We start from the raw sequence: 15,476 nt of genomic DNA, 5'->3' as shown, positions 1-15,476 counted from the left end.
GAGCCCTACGTCACGTACATTCAGGACGTCTTGGCTCTCTGCCGCAAAGTTTACGCACACATGACTGAGTCAGACAAGGTTTCCCACATCCTCAAAGGCATTGCCGATGACTCCTTCAACTTTCACGTGGAGACGGTGGATGCAGTTATAGAAGAGTGCCGCCACCAGGAACTCGCTAAAAGCCGACGTATCGACCGGATGTTTGCCCGTCTGCCCAACACCCCAGCGACATCTTCCTGTGCCGACGCTCCTCATCCCAACAACACTGGTGATGTTACCAGGATCGTCCGGCGTGAGCTCGAGGCCGCCTATCCGGCTGCCTTCGACTCCAGCCCCTCCAACCCACCTGCAGTCATGATTTCCCTGATCCAGGTTTCCCTGATCCCTGATCTGCCATGAGTTCGCAAACATGGGTCTTCACGCCATCTGCTTGGCCCATCGCACTGATACCCACCCGGCTCCTTCGATTCTGCCCCGTCCTGCAGCTTATTACCCACCATGTTTCCGCAACGCATCTGAATGGCGCACTCCTGACGACAAGCCCAATCGGGCACATTTCTCGGCGCTGTCGCAGTCGCTGGAGTTCCCCGACCCGGTCTACTTATACTGCCTACTCTCGCCCCCCAGGTGGCCGTTCTCGTCCCTATGCCTCACGCTCCCATAATGCCACCACTGATTCTCCTGCGCCAAACCGCCCCTATTCTCTTTCGCCTTCGCCCCAAGGACGACAATCTCGCTCTCCTCAGCCCCGTCGCTCCTATGCGCCGACTTCCTTCGGATGCCGCTCCAATCCGGAAAACTAGACGATGCAGCATCTCGAGGTGACGCTGCATCGCTCCTTACGCCACCAAATCCTCTACTGACATTGCACATTCATCTGAACCTTCTTGATGTGCAAGTCGACGCTGTTTCTGTGTCTGCCCTTATAGACAGTGGGGCGCATTTGTCGGAAATGAGTGCTGACCTTGGTAACCGACTGAAGAAAATAATTAAGCCCGCCACGACGCCTGTTGTCCGTGTCACCGATGGCGGAACAGCCCCCGTAATTGGTATGTGGGCCACCCGCGTGTCCTTCGCCGATCGCTCCACTATCGTGCTATTCACAGTCATCGCCCACTATCCCCACGACATCATGCACGGCTTAGGCTTCCTCTCCGCACATTCTGCTCACCGATTGTTCCCCCAGTACTCTCCGCCTTGACCTGCCTGTTCTAAATCCCACTGAACCACACACCAGTCGCTTCAGTTCCGTCGACTTCGTTCGCTTGCCACCTTCGGCACTGGCTTATGTTGACTTAGTGTAATCCCAACCAGGCCCCGACGGTCACTACATCGCGGCTCCTATGCAAGACGTCCTCCTTACACACGAGATCACAGTACCTCATACAGTTGTATCTATCACGGCGCATTGCGTCTGCCTGCCAGTGGTCAATTTTGGCTGGATGACACAAGTGCTGCCACGCGGGATGTCTCTGGCCCAGCTTTGATCTTCGAGGATCACTCAGTAGCATCTATTGCAGTAGACGACAATTCAGCCGATCCTCCTCTACCATCGCAGTCGGCAACTTGTACCATCGCCGACTTACAGAAAATGATTGCGCCCGACATGCCGTCCGAGCACGCTCGTGAGCTCTACCGCGTTCTGTTTTTCTACCACGATATTTTTACTTTAACTATCGTCCTTTGGCCCAAACTACAGCTGTTAAACATCGCATTAATACCGGCGATGCCCCTCCTATTCATTGCCACCCGTATAAAGTGTCACCGGCTGAGCGTCAAGTTATTCACGCCGAAGTTCTCAAAATGCTTGCCAAGAATGTAATTGAACCGTCCTGTAGTCCATGGGCGTCACCTGTTGTACTGGTAAAAAAACTGATGGCTCATGCCGCTTTTGCGTGGATTATCAGCACATTAACAGGTTTACCGAAGAGGACGTGCATCCCCTACCTCGGATTGATGACGCCCTTGACTGTCTCCACGGTGCTCGCTATTTCTCCTCTACTGACCTTCGCTCCGGCTACTGGAAGATTGCCGTAGGTGATCTCGACCGCGAGAAGACTGCTTTTTTAGCACCTGCCGGTCTTTATCAATTCAAAGTGATGTCAACGCCGTTCGGTCTACGTAACGCTCCTGCCGCTTTTGAACACATGATGGACTCCCTTCTTCATGGTTTAAAGTGGTCCACGTGCCTGTGCTACTTGGACGACGTTATAGTATTCTCCCCAACGTTCGCTACCCACCTCGAGTGCCTCTCAGCAGTCCTGGACGTTTTTCGTCGAGCCGGTCTCCATCTCTACGCATCGAAGTGTCAATTGTGCCGTCGCCAGATTACCATTCTTGGGCATCTCGTTGACGCGAACGGAGTGCAACCGGTCCCAGGCAAGATCCATGCTGTTACGCACTTCCCTGTGCCGAAATGTGTCAAGGATGTGCGCAGCTTCATCGGCCTTTGTTCGTACTTCCGCCGTTGCGTGAAAAATTTCGCGGCCACAGCTCGACCACTAACCCAGCTTTTGAAAAAAGACGCCCCTTGCCAGTGGGGCGATAACGAGGTTTCTGCATTCTCGCATCTAATCGACCTTCTCCCAACGCCTCTCGTTCTGGCCCATTTCGATCCTTCTGCGCCCATCGAAGGCCGTACTGATGCCAGCGGTGACGGAATTGGCGCAGTACTGACACAACGCCAGCGTGGAATGACCGTGTTATCGCTTACGCCAGGAGACTCCTCTCTCCCTCGGAGCGCAACTATTCCATCATTGAGCATGAGTGTTGGGCCCTAGTTTGGGCGGTTGCGAAGTTCCGTCAATACTTATATGGCCGACCCTTTTCCGTTGTCACAGACCATCACGCGCTTTGCTGGTTATGCTCACTGAAAGATCCTACAGGAAGACTTGGTCGCTGGGCCTTACCCCTCCAAGAATATTCTTATTCTGTCACCTACAAATCTGGCCGACTACGCAAGGGCGCTGACTGCCTGTCTCGCCACCCGGTACACGAGCCTGATGACGCCGAGAGTGGTACCGCCAACGGCATTTTCTCTGTGTCTGCCTTCGCTAACATCGCCGATGAGCAGTACCGAGACCTATAGCTGCGATCACTCATCGAGCGTCTGCGCTCTACACCTACCGACGCATCCGTTCGCCGACAGGTCCTCCAGGGCGGCATTCTGTATCGAAGGAACTTCCGCCCCGACGGATCTGATCTTCTTGTCGTGTCAAAACATCTACGACGGACTGTACTCTTTGAGATGCATGATGCACCCACTGCAGGACATCTTGGGTAACCCGCAAGTACGACCGCGTCCGCCACCGCTTCTATTGGCCTGGTCTCGCTCGCTCCGTCCGACGCTATGTTGCTGCCTGTGATCCTTGCCAGCGTCGGAAAACACCTCAGGTGCTACTTGCCGGTCATCTCCAGCCGATCACCGTCCCTGTGGAACCGTTCTTTTGTGTTCGATTAGACCTCCTCGGTCCCTTTCCCACGTCATCCTTTGCGAACAAATGGGTATCCATCGCAACTGATTACACCACCCGACACGCTATCACGTGGGCTCTCCCTACCAGTTGCGCCAATGGCGTCGCGGACATTCTCTTGCGTGACATTATCTTGCTTCATGGCGCACCGCGACAGCTGCTTACTGACCGCGGTCGTAACTTCCTCTCGAAAGTTATCGCCGACATTGTGCGTTCCTGTTCCAGTCAACACAAACTCACTACCTCACACTATCCTCAAACCAATGGCCAGACAGAGCGGTTAAACCGTACTCTTGCCGATATGCTGTCCAAGTACATTTCCAAGGACCACTACGACTGGGACATTGCCCTTCCTTACGTCAAATTTGCGTATAATTCTTTCCTGCACGACACCGCCGGATTTTCTACATTTTATCTACTGTACGGTCGCGAACCAACCTTGCCCCTTGACCCGGCACTTCCTCCTGCTGCAATCTGAACAAGCGAGTATGCGCGCGACGCCATCGCCCTCACCGACCATGCTCGCCTGCTTGCCCGTACTCGACTGACGGTCTCGCAAACCACTCAGCCGCGTTAGTACAACGCCCGCCACCCTGATGTACAGTTTTCGTCTGGTGCGCTCGTGCTTCTGTGGTCGCCCTTTTGTCACGTCGGAGTTTCAGAGAAGCTCCTTTCGCGATACACAGGGCCCCACCTCGTGCTGCGCCAGGTGACGCCTGTGACGTACGAAATTGCTCCTCTGAGTTCAACCTCGTCCACTACTCTGGCATCTAGTGATGTCGTGCACGTCAGTAGGCTCAAGGCCTACTACACTGCTTCTGAGTCCGGCCTTTAGTCGCTCCGAAATGGTGCTTTTGCCGCCGGGGGTAGTGCTATGGAACAGTATATGTGATGACGAAGAGGCGAGCAGTGTGAAGACGACGACGACGATTAGAGGCTAGCGCGGGATGTTGCCTCTAGGCCAAGTGCGGCGTATTTCCTTGAATATATACTTGTATATAGCTTTTCGTCTGCGTCTTCCTACGTAACAATATTATTTTAGGTTGGGATTTGCTCTCCCGTCACAAAGCTGTCATTGTTTGCTCCCGTGCAGAAGTCACCTTCTCTTCGCTTGGCAGTGCCGTATCTGATGACGTTTCGCTTTCCTGCACCATGTTGTCCCTCACTGACGACACCCAAATACCTCCGCACGCATCCCTTCTGGCACCTCAGTTCCCTCCGACTCTACTGTACTCTTCACACCTTCCACTGCTTTCGTTCATCGCCACCTCTCACCAATCCCGATGGCGCTGCTTGGCCTTCAAGCTGGTGCGACTCACGTTCCTGTATACAACCACTTCCTATTCCCCATTGCCTTGCTTCGCGGTGAATCTCTCGGCACTGTGGAGCCTTACAGCACCATTACCACGTTGGAACTTCCTATTGGATCGTCAGAGGTCAACACCCTCTACTTCAGTCCCGTAACTGCCACATCGCCTGAAGACGTTTTCAGCCACGTCGTCAACAACGCCTTGAACCCCAAGCAATGCCATGACCTCCGTCTCCTCGAGAAAGTTCGCCCTGCTTTTGACAGCCATAACACTTCTCTGGGCCGAACGACGATTGTATGTCACCGGTCTGACACCGGTTCTCACTCACCGCTATGGCAGCGACGATACCGCGTATCGTTGACAGAAGGACGCGTCATTGATGAGCAAGTGGATGACATGCTGAAGGGTGGTATCAGTGAAACGTTCGAGAGCCTATGGGCATCGTCAGTTGGTTTAGTTGAAAAGAAGGATGGCTCGATCCACTTTTTCGTGGGTTACCGTCGCCAAAACAAAATAACACAAAAGGATGTTTATCCATGGCCGCGAATCGACGACGCCCTAGGCTGCTCACAAGGTGCAGAGTTCTTTTCCTCCCTCGATCTACGCTCTGGTTATTGGCAGGTGCCTATGGCTGCAGACAATAAACCTAAAACTGCTTTCATCACACCAGCTGGCTTATACGAATTTCGTGCGATGCCATTCGGACTTTGCAACGCGCCCACGACGGTTGAGCATTGTATGGACACTATTCTTGGAGGCCTCAAATGGAACAGGTGCTTGTGTTATTTGGATGACATAGTAGTGTTTGCACCCTATTTTCCCGCTCACTTTCATCGCTTGGCGCAGGTATTACGCTGTCTAAATCACGCTGGCCTCCAACTAAACCTGAAAAAATGTCACTTTGGGGCATGCAAGCTGGCAATTCTCGGACATGTGTCGAAGGACGGCGTTCTCCCTGATACCGCTAAGCACCATGCTATTAAAAAATTACAGGGGCCAACGTCTCCAAAAGACTTGCGCAGTTTCATTGGCATCTGCTCGTACTTCCGCCGCTTCATTCCAAATTTCGCTTCGGTTATGGCACCTCTGACAGAGCTTCTTCGGGGGGACCCCAATATTTGCGCGTGGTCCCCGGCTTGCGATGATGTCATGGCGACGCTACGTAGCCTGCTCACAACACCACCAATACTGCGCCGTTTCGACCCAACTTCTCCCACAGAAATCCATACGGATGCTAGCGGTGCTGGTCTTGCCGCTGTGGTCGCCTAGCGAAAGCCCGGCTGTCAAGAATATGGCATTGCTTACGCGAGCCGCACTCTCACGAAAGCTGAAACTATTCAGTCACGGAAAAGGAATGTCTAGCGATCATCTGGGCCATCACAAACCTACGTCCATACCTGTACGGCCGGTACTTCGATGTCGTTACAGATCACCACGCACTTTGCTGGTTGTCGTCTCTCAAGGATCCCTGCGGCCGCCTAGTCCGGTGGGCACTGATAATCCAAGAGGAGTCTCAATGTCTAAATATCTCATTGTCTCAATATCCGGGTTGTCTACCACTCAACAAGCACGCCGATGCCGATGCTTTCTCGCACTCGCCTGTCCACGCCGACGTTGTCAGTGTCTCCGTCCTAGACGACCCACTTCTCCCATTCGCTTCTGTCGACATGGCTTTGGAGCAGGGCAAGGACTCCTGGATTTCATCTTTGATAGATTACATCTGTGATTCACCTGCACGTCTACCATCCCGAGCGTTACGCCGACAAGCTTCACACGTTGCCATCCGCGACGGAATCGTCTATCGCCGTAACTACAGTTCCGACGGCCGAAATGGCTGCTTGTAATATCCCGGCAGCTCCGCACTGATGTATGCGCTGCTTTCCACGCCGACCCCCAGTGCCCACACCCTGGTCTCTTCAAAATCTACACCAGACTACGTCATAGGTTTTATTGGCGCGGTATGTACACATTTGTGCAAAAGTACATTCGCTCTTGCAAAAAAGGTCAACACCGCAAGCCTGATCCTTGCCGCTCTTCTGAACCAATGAAACCTTTGCCGTGCCCTTCGCGACCCTTTGACCGGGTTTCGACACAGATGCTGGCAATCGTTGGGTCATTGTAGCTACAGACCACCTCACGAAGTATGCAGAAACAGCCGCCCTACCAGCTGCGATGGCTCGTAACGTTGGCTCCTTCCTGCTTAAACGCTTCGTTCTACGCCACGGCACTCCCCGCGAACTCCTGAGCGACCAAGGCCGCGTCTTTCGCGCCGATGTCATTCAAGTACTTCTCGCAGAATGCCGCGTTATTCATCGCTGTGCCACCGCATTTCACCCGCAAACAAACCGATTGACAGAGCACTTTAACCGAACTCTTGGCGACATGCTTTCGATGTATGTCGCCTCCAATCACACCAACTGGGACCTCATCCTTCCCTATGTCACGTACGCCTACAATAAGGCACCCCAGTTAACGACGATCTTTTCTTCCTTCTCTCTTCTATATGGCCACGAACCATCATTTCCCATTAACACTATTCTTCCTTACCGTCCCGACTTATCAGAGGGTACACCGGTTTCCGAAGCCGCCCAGTATGCAGAAGAATCTCGGCAACTAGCTCGCTCCCTTACAACGGAAGAACAAGCGCTACGGAAATTTCGTCACCACCAGTTTTCACCTGACGCTCTCGTTTGGTTGTGGGTGCCTCCTACTTCGACACCAGGTGTCTCTTCCAAATACGTATCCCGATACCATGGACCCTACCGGATTCTACACCAAATTTCTCCGGTGAACTACGTCATCGAAACTCTGATGCCTCGTACGGACCTGCGTCGCCCAGGCCGCGAAACTGTGCACGTCGATCGGCTCAAGCCGTATCACGAGCCCTTCGTCCTCACGACGCTTTAGGCCTCCTGTGCGGCTCCGTCTTCAGTGAGGGGGAAGTTGTAAGGACGAAGTGCGCCGTGCAGAGCTCCGCAGCCGGATTGCCAGCGCTACTGAAGTGGGGCTCGGGCTAGACGCTGTCCCTGGTGTAACTGGTTAAGCCTACGCTGTTGCGCCTTCCTGTCTGCATCCTTCGAGTCGTCCACAGCCGTGCCGGACTTTTTTGCCATAATACGCCAATAAACGCATGCTCTCCGGCAGGTTCCAGTAGCCAGGGTCTGAGCGATTGGCGGCAGCCATCCTTTATTCCTTTCGGAATGGGGCAGCCTACGACTATTCAGTCAGTTTTGTTCTGCATAGTAATGCATCTTTAAAGCGTACACGTTACTTTGACGCGGTGAGTTTTCGCGGTTGTGTGACGTCGCTTGACAGGCAGGTGAAGTGACTGCAGCTGAAAACTTTTGACCAATAGCCGTGGCCTAATGCCGAAAATGCGTCGAATGAGAAATAACTATTTTTCTTTCATTCGGTCCAATCATGCCTAATCAGTGTGTACACTTCATATCAGAGGGGGAGCTGTCGCAGTTTTCGTGACGTCGCGTGGCAGACAGGCGAAGTGGGGGTGGAAAAAAATGTTTTTGATGAATCGCGGAAGGCTGATCGCAAAAGTGGAATAGAAAAGTTTGGAATTGCTTTACCTTATAGCGCCTCTGGTTCGCATTGAAGCGAGAGGCAGCACGAAGGGGAATTCGCCCTCGCTGTTGCCTCTCTTCATCACGCGCCAGCGTTCTGACAGCAATCATCCGCGGTAACGGAGTGAGATGGGTTCGTGTTTGCATGTGCGCGCGTGACAACGCACTTGTTAATTTTGTTATTGGAATGCATCATGTAACCAAGCAAACAACAAAGAACAATGAAGGAAACACACGCCTGTCCTGTGTGTTTTCTTCTTTGTCCTTTGTTGTTTGCGCGGTTACATGATGCATTCCAATATCGACCACCAACTAGCCCGCCTATCCCTGTTAAATAATTTAGTTAGTAAGCTAACGTTTACAGCAGTTGACGCAGCTGCTGCAGTTGATAAAAATAATAACTGCACTTCATATAGCTGTCTAATAATTTGTTATTCCCATTACACGCTGAGACATGTTTTTTTTTTCATATTTCGTGGTCTTTCTACAGGACGCAGAAAAATAATATGACGCAACAAGTACGAAGCTAGAAGCTGCATAATTTGATGTTTTCCTTAATGCTCTACTGGTGTCTGATTGGGAACTTTGCTTTAAAGCTAGCACTTTCGAAGTTGGTTAATTCATCTTGTTTAATTATGCAGTTAGGATTACAAAAGATAGTGTGACTGGTTCCGTACAATAGCCAACAGAATTCATTGGATCGCGTCATCCAAGACTCCTTCAACACATTTTTGAACCTTGCTTAAATTTGTTTGTTAAACCATGTATACTAGATGAAGTGTACAGTTAATGTCCCTGCTTTCTCTGCATTAGCCCCCCACCCCCATCTTGCATGCTTGCTTCGAAATTTATACCAAGCAAGCTGCATCTATCTACGCAGCTAAGCGCGCATTTTAGAGAGATTACTACTCCCTGCATAAACCCAGAAAAAGCCTGGTTCCGTAAATCTGGCATTCAAACTTGTCCTGCCACTGCCGGAGGCTCCTGCGCACGGCGCACGGGCGCCCGTATCTTGAAAGCGATCTGCGATGTGGGCAAAGTGCGCCGAGTGCTGGTAGCTTCGTATGCGCTGTGCTTTCGACGCGTAGTTCGCGTTGAAGTGAGAAGCAGCATGGAGGTCGTCAACTCGCTCGCTGCTGTTGCCGCGCAGAGCAGCGTCTGTGTGTTTGTTGTCTTGTGGTGCAAGCCTTTTTCATGGCACGACGGCGCATGCGCCCTGCCCTAGCGGATTAGTCGCGAAACATTTTGGAAGGGTCGCGCGTGTGGCCGCGCGCCGGCAAGTCCCCCGAATAAATAAGAAGTGCTTGGACGTGCGCTGCTGCAAACACTTGTGCCGTGTACCGCTTCGAAGCGGTTGAAAGTCTACTGGTTGCTCGACGTCGCTTGCGGTGCAGAAAACGTGCGTACCGTAAGACTGCAACGCCACTTTAAAAGAGAAAGCGGCCAAGGCATCGTCCGAGTTGTCCGGACTGCACCGTGAGCCAGGTAGTCGCACGCGCCTTTCATTGATGGCTAGTAAATTTAACGAAAAACCCATGCGTTACACTTGGGTGACACGTAAGTACATCACGTTGCTGACGAAGTCTTCTTGCAGCGTCGGACCTCACTTGCTGGTGGTGGCAGCACGTGCCTGACTGCACGTACTCGTAAGGCGCGGCTACACTGGGTCGGTACGAGACCAACAGGACGCTCACTCCAACGATTGACCGACTATTTTGTGTCATTGAAACGATTTTATCATGCCACGTCGACAACGTTGCCACCGAAGAGCGCGAGTTGCACTGCGACGGGCTTTCTTGTCGATGGCACCGGCAAAATCAGCGTGCCGACCATCGTTCTACCGAACCCCGTGTGATCAGCCGTCGAACAGACAACACCATAGCGCCATCGTCTTCGCTTGTATATAGAATTAATCGTCCTCAAAACGAGTCAAGCACGCCTACTAAGTTGAAATGAACAAGCTTCAGCCCTCTCAAGACGTGCGCATGGAGTTTGAGCCAATGTCGATTCTGTTCAGCGAAGGTTAACCTAGTGCCATCGAGTTCGCGCAGCCGCTACCGACAGACCTGAAGTTATATGTAATCAGTTAGGTCGAACGAAACTGCATTTATAGGTCATTTCTGGCTTGTGCGATTTGAAATCAACTACACTTCAATTCGCACTGCGCGTACACAATAAGCGGTAAGCAGCGACACAGCGCTGGGCCAACACCTGTACGTCACCATACCTGTAGGTTGTCGATCGCATCCGTACGTACACGGGCGGGTCGGCACGAGTTGCTTTGCCGACACATTTCTCAGTCTCAGAGAGGCGATGTTTCCCTCTGTCACGGTCCACCCGGGTTCGTGAACAAGGGAGGGCTCGAGGCACGCTCCATTAGACGGACTCCCCGCAGCGGACTGGCTGGCGAGGCTGGCTCAGGCAGCACGCTGCCTGAGCCAGCCTCGCTCCATCCGGAGGGTCTGTAGTGGTCGGTCTTGCGAGTGGTGCTGGACTCAACACCGGTCCAACTGGTGCCGCACCACTGGCTACGGTTGCCGCCTCCGAAGTGGGTGGTACTACGCTAGAAGCGACTGGTGCAGCCGCTAGTCCTCCTGCAGGCTGGAACTCAGAAGTGGCAGTCGAGGGTGCTGGCCAGATCCCGAGGTGAGGCCTGACATCGTCGGCGCGTCTGTGCCACATGGCTCTGCCTGGCATGCGGATAAGCAGCGATGAGGCGCTGGCAGGAGACACCACCTGTCCGGCAGACCACGGTGGGCCAGGACGGAAGTTCCTGGCGGAAACTGGGGCTCACGACTCTGGCGAAGGTCCGGGACAGCACCCTTGGTCAGCAGCCAGCTTCTGCTTCAGCTGCTTCAAGAGCACTGGGGATCGAAGGTCCGGATGCAAGACGTCCAAGGGTGTCTTCACCATCCCAGCCAGCAGGAGCTCACAGGGGGCACGACCAGTAACATCGTGGGGCGTGGCCCGGTACTGAAATAGTATCCGGCCAATCTGAGTCCGCAAATCCCGAATCAGGCTCTTCTTGAGTTTGTCTTTGATGGTTTGCACCACCCGCGCGGCTGCACCATTTGAACCAGGGTGGTACGGTGGAACCATCATTCGGCGGATTCCGTTCTTTGCCAGCCAGGCCAGGTACTTTGTGCTGGCGAAAACAGGACCATTGTCGGACACGATAACATCCGGCAACCCCTGGGCGGCGAAGACCTGCCGTAGCGCTGCAATGGTCGCGCCTGCTGATGGAGTGGCGGCAGGTAGAACCTCCACCCACTTTGAGAAGGCGTCCACCACCACCAGGAAGTAATGGCCCTTGAAGGGCCCCCAAAATCCACATGTAGGCGGGACCAGGGTCTCTGTGGGAACAGCCAGGGGGCGATTTCCACACGACGCGAGGCTCGCTGATGCTCCTGGCAGATTTGGCAGCTTTGCAGCAAGTGAATGATGTCCTGGTCCAGGCCAGGCCACCAAACATGGGACCGGGCCACCATCTTGGTCTTTTCTACGCCAGGATGACCCGCGTGCAGCAACTGTATGACCCTGGACCGGAGACTTTATGGGATCACCACCCTAGAACCCTACAGTAGGCAGCCCTGCTGCAAGCTCAGCTCAGCGGCATTGTGGCTATAGGCCTGCTGCACCAATTCCTCTCCACGGGACACCGCCTTGACCACCTGAGACTGGACTGGGTCCCGGCTGGTCGCTTGAGATACCGCACATCTGGAGAGCACCTCCGGGCACGCGTGTTCCAGCATGAACACTTCAGCAGCTTCTGGCACAACATCAGGCACCTCTGGCCGGGGCAGGCTGTTCAGGGCATCAGCAGGTCCCAGGTCCTTTCTCGGACGGTAAACCAGCTGGTAACTGTGAGCTGCCAGCCTCAAGGCCCAGCGTACCACTCGAGGTGATGCGTGCACAGGAACTGCCTTGTCAGGCCCCAGTAGCCCCAACAGCGGCTTGTGGTCCGTGACCGCCTCGAACTTCCGGCCCCACAGATACTGGTGGAAGCGTTCGACACTGAACATGAGGGCCAAACATTCCTTGTCCAGCTGGCTGTAACGTTGCTCTGCAGCATGAAGCCGTCGAGAAGCAAACAACACAGGGCGTTCCTGGCCATCGTTGTCCTGGTGTGCAAGGACGGCTCCCACACCGTACGGCGACGCATCTACGGTAAGGACAACACGCTTAGCAGGATCGAAGTGCACCTGCACGGGGGCCTTGGTGATTAGCTCTTTGCTGCGCTGGAAGGCCTGGTCCTGCTCCTTCTTTGAGACCTATTGTTGACCATCTCGAAGCAGAAGATGGAGCCGCTGTAGATGCTTCGACAGGTTCGGCGGAATACTCCTGTAGAAGTTAACGAGGCCTAGGTAGCTCTGAAGCTCCTTCTTTTTCTGGAGCTTAGGTGCCTTGAGCACAGCATCAACTTTGCGGGGAGCAGGGGATAGGCCTGCCTGGGAAATGACATGTCCCAAGTACTCAACACTGGGGGCTAGGAAAGTCAGCCACGCCGCACGTTAAGACGCTGGGTGAGCTGCTCGCCATACTGCGCTTGCATTTTAACCCAGCACCATCCACACTAATGGAGCGTTTCCGCTTCCACAACCGGAGCCGCCGGGAAAAAGAGACCCTCGGGCAGTTCGTTGCTGCGCTAAGAGGGTTAGCGAGTGCCTGCGTTTTCGGGGACCCTGGACTCGCTGCTCCAGGACCCTTTCGTCTCCGGCATCAACAACACCGCCATGCAGACGTGGCTCCTGGAGCTTCCCAACCGCTCGTTGGACGACGCTGTGAAGGCAGCGCTGGCAATGGAAGCTGCCGCCAAGGACGCCGCCGAGATTTCCCGTGCGACTGGCTCACCGTTGGCGGAAGCCGCGGTCAACGAGTTGGCGACAAAGGGCATTACATGCGGTCGCTGTGATGGGGCCCACTCCCCCTCACAGTGCCAGTAGCAGTTTTCTCGAGCACCATGCTTTACATGCGGGAAAACTGGGCACCTGGCACGTGTATGCCAAAGGGGGCGGACGAAAAGCAAATAGCAGCAGCACCAGCCTGATTCAAGCCCAGGTACCAGACAAGCCCGCGGCCAGGGTAGCCGTCGCAAGCGTATGCGGCGGGGGCGTGCGGCAGCAGGCTCAAGTTCTTCCGCGGCCAGGCTCCACGTCCTGGCCGAGGACCCTCCAATTTTCGACATGTGGCACACAGGCTTTGTACCGTCGTCTGTGTCGCCGTACATGCAGACCGTCGAAATCTGCGGGCACCCCATTTCCATGGAGCTGGACACAGGGGGCGTCACATGCTTGCTACACTAGTAGTGTCACGAGGATCCCATCTTCGTCGCCAGTGCCACGATCTACGCGGGTTTGTGAACAAGGGAGGGCTCGAGGCATCCTCCGTTAGACGGACGCCCCGCAGCGTGGTGGTGCTGAACGACGACTGACCCCGAGCAGCTTCGCTCGTCGGTGTTTATTGCGGTGCGGTGACCAACGTTGCCTGCCGAGCTTGGCAGGCCACCGAACCTGGCGGCGAACGAACATTATGCCTGAGGGGGCGTCACATGCTTGCTACGCCCTCTGCGTCGAGCGGAAAACAAGTAACTGCGTATTCGCTACACAGCAGCATAAACAAACACCTCGCTCGGTTATACCAACGCCGTGTGAGCGATGGCATCCGGACGTTCTCGTGAAAGAACAACACGGACTACAAATGAGCACTTATGCGAGTACACTTTCCTCTAATAATGCTCTATGGCACCCTAAAACTGTAAGTAGGATGGAGTTAAGGAAAGGCGAGAATCAGAAATAAATTAACAGCCCGTATTATGGTATCTGGAACATACTAGCCGTGTTTCAGTGGTTCGGCCGCGCATATTGAGTCGTCTCAAGGTGGAACAACACGTCACATATGCACAGATATGTATGTTTTGCTGCGTTTTGACACTATTTCATATCAGTGATGCACCTTTTCTACAATATCTGACGATAACAACGATCATCTGCGGCTGTAGATGTCGATGTAAGCAAGTGCACCGCTTTGATAAATCTGACGCAGAAGGCTGCGCTCGAAGACTACTTGAATATGCGAAATGTCTAAATAATGTGTGAAAAGAATACAAAAAGCGATGTCAAAGTGCAGAAATCAGTGACAAATTCCAAGGCAGCCGTGTCGCCAAACGGAACTCAGCGTGCCTTTACCGGCCGCACTCAGGCCTGCTCACGCAGTAGTCGGTGGGTGCTACATGGCTTTCAGGAACGACATGCTGTCCCGAAGAAGTCATTCATAATGATTCGTGATCCACAAAACGCAATATCGATGCGCACTCAACGTGAGCTCAGGTACACAAATCAACCGGCGAAAGCCGCGGGACCCTTCCAAAACGTTTTCATCGGCGTGCGGCAGAGGGTAGCACAGGAAAATGAAAAAAAAGGCGGATTGTAGATGTGGTACTTGTTGACGTTCTTTCTCAAACCAAGCGAAACTGTGCTGTCCCAGGACAAAATGGGTTTAACCGCTTTCAACCTCGGCAATTTTTTTTATCTTTCCATTGCAGCCTCTGTTCCTGTACATAGCGCACCACGCGGCACATGGCATCAACGCTGAAGGCCACCTTCAGGCGCCGATGAAGAATATCAAGAAGTTCTCTCACATAAAAAACGAGGAGCGGAGACTCTTGGCAGGTGAAGTACCTCTTACGGCAAGAATCGTCGGCGTCAGCCCTGTGACTGCTGGTTTTGATTAGGACGGCTGCAGTTGAGACTCGATTTAACGAAGACGATGGGGCTTAGAATTATTTTGCTAAATTTAGTACCTCGTGTAACCGAAAACGCTGAGAACACTCAGAAGAATATTAGTAATTATTGTAGTGATAGGTAATATTACGAATTTTTTGCCTACGTGGAATTCGTAAGGACTGAGCAATTCGAGCCGAAGGGTGCTCTGGGAAGACAGATCATATTTCAACTGTGCTGCGATTGAGCAGCTCGCGCCTTATGCTGCGGTCAACGCTGGGCTTGCGATGCTCAGACTACAACCGGCAATTTCGTGAACAGAAAAATGTGCACTGAAACTGGCATTGTCTGCCCTGTTCACCGCATTTAGGCCTGGAGTGCACTTCGTTGCTTCGACGC

The 15,476-nt window shown here is 53.5% G+C and overlaps 1 protein-coding gene across 1 annotated transcript in view; it reads left to right on the top strand.

Annotated features, from left to right (window-relative positions):
- The window catches only part of LOC126517910 (arylsulfatase B-like), a 307,571-nt gene that overhangs the window by 174,511 nt on the left and 117,584 nt on the right, over positions 1-15,476 (top strand). Inside the window, exon 7 of the mRNA XM_050167739.3 lies at positions 14,900-15,026. Within this exon, the coding sequence (XP_050023696.2) occupies positions 14,900-15,026 (127 nt within the window). The remainder of the gene's footprint in view (positions 1-14,899; positions 15,027-15,476) is intronic.

This window comes from Dermacentor andersoni, chromosome 11 (genome assembly GCF_023375885.2).
Source record: "Dermacentor andersoni chromosome 11, qqDerAnde1_hic_scaffold, whole genome shotgun sequence".
Lineage (NCBI taxonomy): Eukaryota > Metazoa > Arthropoda > Arachnida > Ixodida > Ixodidae > Dermacentor > Dermacentor andersoni.
Note: the sequence above shows the minus strand (reverse complement) of the source record. Positions and strands in the feature narration are given on the sequence as shown.